At 31.1% G+C, this 6839-nt stretch overlaps 1 protein-coding gene across 1 annotated transcript; it reads left to right on the top strand.

Moving 5' to 3' along the window:
- Positions 1-298: 298 nt before the first annotated feature.
- Positions 299-1597, top strand: LOC129912490 (uncharacterized). Its single transcript, XM_055990760.1, has 3 exons — positions 299-927; positions 983-1079; positions 1139-1597. The coding sequence occupies exons 1-3, from the start codon at positions 347-349 to the stop codon at positions 1595-1597; spliced, it is 1137 nt and encodes a 378-aa protein (XP_055846735.1). The 5' UTR covers positions 299-346.
- The last annotated feature ends 5242 nt before the right edge of the window (positions 1598-6839 follow it).

The raw sequence follows: 6839 nt of genomic DNA, 5'->3' as shown, positions 1-6839 counted from the left end.
CGATTTAAAGATCGAATTGAAACTGAATTGAAATTTCGATCCAGGTATATGGAAGTACCAGATCGAGGAATCGAATTGAAATAGAATCGAAGTGACATTTGTGTTTTATTTGTGTGAGTAAGAGGTTGTGCTTTGATTATTTTGTGGTAGATAGAAAAAAAAAAATATGGCTATATCAAAAGAAAAAATAATTTCTTTACATTTTGCAAATCATTTGAATGCAATGCAAAATTTAATTATGAAACGTTTGCAGCTGTTTAGAAAAAGAGTTTTTGAGAGAAGGCAGTGGTTTGTAAAAAGACAAAAAAAACAATTCCTTCAAAACTGTGCAAGGCAAAGAACGAGAATGAGAAACATGGTGAAAAATTTCTCTAGTAATATTCCTAAACAAAAAACCAGGAAAATTTGGATGAAGAAGAGGAGCAAGCACTGGTGGAACACAATTGTAAAGAGTGAAACTTTTGATGATCAAATGGTGGAAAATTTTCGAATGGACAAACAATCGTTTCAATTCTTGTGTGAAAAACTTTCGCCAGCACTATCTCCATCTGCCATCGTTGTTCGTGAGGCTATTCCAGTAGACATGAAAGTGGGAATAGCGCTTTACAAGCTGGCATCATGTGCAGAGTACAGAGTTGTTGGGAATCAGTTTGGCGTTCATAAATCAACCGTGAAAAAATGCGTATACGAATTTTGCCGAGCCGTGGTAGATGTTCTTTTAAAAGACGAAATACATCTGCCAGATGAAAGTGAATGTCTTTCCATTATTCGAGGATTTGAAGAGAAGAGCGGTGTTCCCCAAATTTTGGGAGCGATTGATGGTACTCATGTACCCATCAGACCTCCCCTGGACGGAGGTGCTGATTATATCAATAGAAAGGGATGGCCATCAATGGTTTTGCAAGCAGTCGTTGATTGCAATTATTTGTAAGTTTTATTAACCAATTTTAAAGATCATTACTATAAATTTGTTTTTTTATAGGTTTATGGATATCACTTGTAAACATCCTGGATCCGTTCATGATGCAACGGTGCTAAAGGATTCATACCTGAGCATCAATATTGATAAATTCAAATTCGTAAGGAACATATATATGTTTAAAACTTTCGCTTTATTAACGTTATGTTTATTCAATAGCCCAAAGCAACAATCAATGGCGTAGAAATGTCAGCCTTCTTCATTGGGGATCCTGCTTACCCACAACTACCCTGGCTTATTAAAGGGTACACTGGCACTCTTGACCCGGTAGAAGACTCTTTTAATGCTTATTTAAATAGAGCCAGGATAGTTGTTGAGAATGCTTTTGGACGCTTAAAGGGAAGATGGAGAATTCTTCAAAAACGTATCGACATTGATGTTAAATTTGTACCTCACATTGTTGCGACTTGCTGTGTGCTACACAATATTCTGGAAAGAAGAAGAAGTCCATACAGGGAAACTTGGAATACGGATACTAGCACCATGAGTGACTTACTCACACAGCCAGCATCCACGAATATTACATCAACTTTACAAGGCGATGAAATAAGAAACCATTTAAAATTGTACATGGCACAAAACTTCCCTTTAATAAGAAGTATAAAATCAAATGTTTAGAACTGAATAAAACAAAAAAATTTTTCAAAACAAAATGAAAACATAAATATTTTTATTTAAAAAAAAGGAACATGAATATAAAAAATAAATAATGATACTTAAGCATTTAGTAACATCTTAAAAAGTATATATGTATTAAAATGGAATGAACATAGCGTAAAAGTAAGTAAAAAGAATAAGAAAAATGTATGAATGAACATACATAAATAAAAACAAAAATAAAAAAATATCAAAAATGAAATAAAAAAAAAACAAAAAAGTAAAAGCTTTTCTTCATTGGTCATTTTTAGCAAAAGTACAAATGTAAAAATATTTTTTTTTTCACTAGTGCAGATTATCTGTTGAAAAAGTATGCAAATAGTCATTCAAACTAAAATCAAAAAGCTTTGATTTTGATTTGAATAACTATTTGCATACTTTTTCAAAAGATAATTTGCACTAGTGAAAAAAAAGTATTTTTACATTTGTACTTTTGCGAAAAATGACCAATGAAGTTAAGCCTTAATAGAAATGAAATAAAAAAAAAATATAAAAAAAAATTGTAGGAAATAAATAAAAAAAAGAAATTAAAAATCATCTTCGACTGAAAATGTTGACAAGTACTCTTTTAAGTTACACAGATCAGGTGTTGAAGTTCGTGGGTATGATGAGGGATTGGAAGAGGGTATGGAGTATGTGATGGGGGAGTTTGCAGGTTCAGGATCGGTAGTGGGAATAGAAATAGGAGTGCAAAATGTGATTTGGGAGTTTGTCGGTACAGGAGTGGTAGTGGGAGGACGTGAAAATGTGATGATGGAGTTTCTAGAAGACGTGGAAGCGGGAGGATTGAGAATATCTTGTAGACTTCTTAAAAACTTGTTGGTGTTGTCTTCCAACATTTTTTTTGTCGACTCTTCAAATCGTTTTTCGAACTCCTCTTCTTTTTTTTCCCACCTTTCGAACTCAAAGTCTAAGAGGTCTTTTTGAGTTTTGAAAAATTGCGCATCCAGTGATTCTTGGGTTTTTTTTATCGTCCTGCCCAATTTTTCAATGGATGCAGCGTAGCTTCCACCACCTTTTTTTTTACTCGGAGCTGCAAAGAAAATTTAAATAAATGTAAGATAAATGAATATGTACTTCGTAAAGTTAAATATTAACCTTTCGATGAAGAGGGAGGGATCGAATATGGATCCCCTTCCTCTTCACATGGGGCCTCCTCCACAATTCCCGTGTTCTCTTCCTGTGGGTTCTCCGTTGCTTTGTCAGCTGAAATAATTTTAAAATATTATTATCTCATTTATTGAGAAATGAGTGTAAATATGCTTACTTCTGGACGTATCTATGCCACTGGATATAGAATTAACATTGGGTCGGCACCCAAGCAGCCGATCCAGCTCCTCATAAAAAGCGCATATTTCTCTTTGATGACCACTTTTGTTGTTATTTTTTTTGGTTGATATGTACGCTCTTTTAAGATTTTTCCACCTAACCTCGATTTGTTTGTGATCCTTTGTGGTATAACCTCTTTTTTTCATTTCTGCTTCTATTTTTTTAAAGACTTCGATATTCCTATATATTTTTGAATCAAAATAGGATAACACATTTATTTCATCCATAATTTTTAACATTATGGTTGTCTCCTCACCTTCCCACATATTTCTTTTGGACATTTTTAATTTTTAACAAAGAAATTAACAAGAAATAAAAAAAACTAAGCAAAAACGCGCGCAACGAACTAGATACCACAAACCACAAAAAAAAATAAAAAAAATGCACAATTTCACACCGACACACACCAACACGACGATGAAATTTCGATTCCTCAATCTAGGTAGTATATATGAATATTTTTGATTCAATCTGGCTCTCCGAGTCGGATCGGATCGACAAATCCGGATTCAATTCGATCCAGGTATATATAGACCTAAATCCTGATTCAATTCGGATTCAAATCGCCATACAAACGGGGTATTTGTCTCTATTTTAAGGATTTTGATTTCCAGAATGTCGAGTTCCACTAAAATTTTTCCATTCTTATCAACCAGCAAAAAATTCGATACATTCTTAACAAACAATTATGCTTCTGTAAAGCTTTATTGGTGCTTTTATTGCTTCTGTAAAGTCTTATAGAAGTAAAATTATTAGTAAGGGTAATTTTAACCCCACTGTGCACTTAAAACACAACTTGAAGATATTCCTATACAAGTTCCACACAGTTTATATGCAATAAACAACACAGTAGGTGCATTGAAAGGACCTCTCATTCTCTTATATACCGAACTGAACTCTGTGAAAAGGATTAATGTGTGTTCTGTGTTAGTTCTGTTTCCGGATGCAATAACTCTTGTAGATTCATCTTTTCAACAAAATGGTACTCTATGATGATAGTCCAAGAAGTACCTACATTTCCTATATCTACAATAACACACAGTGTATAGTTCCCAGGAAATGTTTCTCCATATTGTTCCATCGAATTGAAATCCTCTTTTCTCCTCGTTCCCTTGCTCCTCACCAGTTTTCAAGATAAAAGAAAATCAACACACACAAAATAGAGAAAAAAAAACAAATATAAAGCTCTTATCCAGCGAATTGTTGCATGATTGGAAGTATTCATCGTCGTGTGTCCTTGAAAAGGACTCTCCAACTCAAGCAAACAATTGTGTTTGTAGAATGAAGAAATATAAAAAAGAAAAACAAAAAAAAAAAAATGCACAACAACCATAGTCTTATGAATTTAACGCAGTAAAACAGAAAGAGAGAGAAAGAATAGCATAGGATAACAATAAACATGAGGCGAGGCTTTCAAGCTAAGCCCTTTGCGAAATACCCTACATATCCACGTAAATATAGTACAACATATACACGATGACAGTTTTAATTAACCCCTGGTTATTTTTTGCACAACTAACCCAGTAAAAGAAGTCCGTATGTGGGTTTTGTAATTGAGATTTTAGATGGAAAATTTTATTTGTATATAAAAAAAGCTAGTTGCGATATTGCAATAGAAAATGCAGTTGTTTGTAATTATTATGCACTGAACCAAAAAGGTACATAAAATTAATGAATTCGTACATTAATTTAATGTAAAAATTCATGGCAAATGAGCCAATGTACAAATTCATTAAATTTAAGAATCTTTTTATGAACAAATTCATAAGGGAATGAATCTTTCTTAAAAATTAAGAATGAGTTCTTAAATTTTATGAATTTGTTCATAAACGTATTCGAAAATTTTTGAACATGTTTAAGAAAAGTTTCTTAGATTTTAAGAAAAGTTTCTTACATTTTAAGATTATTTCTTGAATTTTATGATTTTTTTCTATATGAAACTATGAATTTTTCTTAAAGTTGTATGATTGTTTTCATAAAATATAATACGCTTTTCATTAAAATGTATGCATTTATTTATATAAATGCATATAATACATTACCATTTCCATTCCAAGCCCTTAATTTGTTCCTAAACAAAATTGTATCCCAAACAAACAAACAGCAAAAGAAAACAACCCAAAATCTAAAACAAAAAAATTAAAATTGTTTTTAAAAATAAGAGAAATTATTAAGTTTAAACGTTATAAAATATTTTATTGATCATTATCACTATAAATTTCAGTATAAAGTTAATTTTTAATTTAATTTTACTTTTTTAATGGATGCATCATCTGGAAAGATAGAAAAAAGATTGTATTAGTAAAATTAATATGTACTCAGTGTTGCCAATAGTGCAGATTTATCTGCATTTTGCAGATTTTTAACCCATTTCCAGACTTTTGAGAACCATAAATCTGCACTGCAGATTTAATCTGCAGCTGAAACTTAACGTTTTAAAGACGCAAAAGAATTAAATTCCAAAAACTCCAGTAAAATATCAATTAAATTAAGGCGAAGAACGAACTAAAACATCATTTATTTTGCCAAAAACAACAATTTCGCCTATTATTTAAGCTAAGTTTTCAAATCAGGTGGAGTTTTTTCATAACGTTCTATTTTTTTCTTTCTTGAATTCTTGATTTTATTTTCTTAAATGCAAATTATAAGAAAACTCAGAGCATTTTTGCTTTTATAGTGGAAAAAGTCCAAGAATACAATAAAGCAACACTTCTAGGAGAATTTCAATTTCAATTTCAGCGCGGAAAATCACTTTCGAAATTAATTTTTTATTTGAAATCAGTTCGCAAATTTTTTTAAATCGATTCTCGCAAATTTTAAGAAATCTGCATCGCAGATTTTTTTTTCGTCGTTTTTGCAGATTTTTCGAAATGTTTTCATGGCAACACTGTATGTACTATTTGATTTAAAAAATTAAAATAGCTAGAAGGTTAAATTATCTTTTACCTTATTGTAATCGGCAGCATTAGACTATGAAGCTGAAAAAAAAAACAATACAATATTGAATAAGTTGGGGAAAAATAAAAATATAAAGAATTTAGGTTGATAATATTAAGTTAAAACAAAATTTAAATATTTAGAGAAATAAAATAAAATTCAACACTTACCTACTAAATTCTATGTTTTGCTTTAGTTTGCAATGACAATTTCAAGTGTACAGGATTAGTTGAGAATCGCCTTTAATATGGTTTTTATTTTGTGTCGATTTTTTCCCCTTTGCCGGTCCAAAGTTGAAGATTACGTATGTGCCTCCTTATTTCACAAAAATATCAAATCACGATTTTTAATTTTAAAACATGCCCCTATAACAAAAAAAAAAAAATTAAAATATGTTTAATATATAAAAGAAAGCAATTTTTAACATTCTATGTTTTTATACTTATCTGAGTATATGGGAAAGAGGCAGTGGCGTACTTTGAGTCGCCGGGGCCCCGGGGCAAGACTAAATTTTGGGGCCCCTTTGATATTTGGGGGCCACTTAGATACAAATTGAAGAAATTATGCTGATCTAACCGTTTTAAACCACAGCACTTTTGCAACCACTAGATGAAAAGGTTTTTTTTTTGAAAAAGAACATAATAAAAAAAGTAAAGAAAAATAATTTTGTTGAAAAGTTTTCTTAGAATAATTTTTTTTAAATAAAAGTTCTGAAAGTCTAATTTTGAAATCTACTTCCAAAATTTTGGATCTACTTCACTTTTTATCAAAGTTGCTTCGAAATTTTGAAACTGAAGTCCGAACCCTGGCTACCAATAACGTAATATTTTTATTTTGGGCCCTGATGTATTTATGTTGGGGCCCCTGAATTGATATTTAATTTTCCATTTGATTTTTTTGAACCACTGAAGTAATATTTTTCATTCCATCAGAAAAT

The sequence above is a fragment of the Episyrphus balteatus genome, chromosome 1 (genome assembly GCF_945859705.1).
Source record: "Episyrphus balteatus chromosome 1, idEpiBalt1.1, whole genome shotgun sequence".
NCBI lineage: Eukaryota > Metazoa > Arthropoda > Insecta > Diptera > Syrphidae > Episyrphus > Episyrphus balteatus.
This window is presented reverse-complemented; position numbering and strand designations above follow the sequence as displayed.

Bases quoted from the DNA above. Each gene is read 5' to 3' on its own strand.
- LOC129912490 (XM_055990760.1), top strand. From the start codon at position 347: ATGAGAAACATGGTGAAAAATTTCTCTAGTAATATTCCTAAACAAAAA. The intron at 928-982 runs GTAAGTTTTATT...GTTTTTTTATAG, and splicing joins GTCGTTGATTGCAATTATTT to GTTTATGGATATCACTTGTA. The intron at 1,080-1,138 runs GTAAGGAACATA...TTTATTCAATAG, and splicing joins ATATTGATAAATTCAAATTC to CCCAAAGCAACAATCAATGG.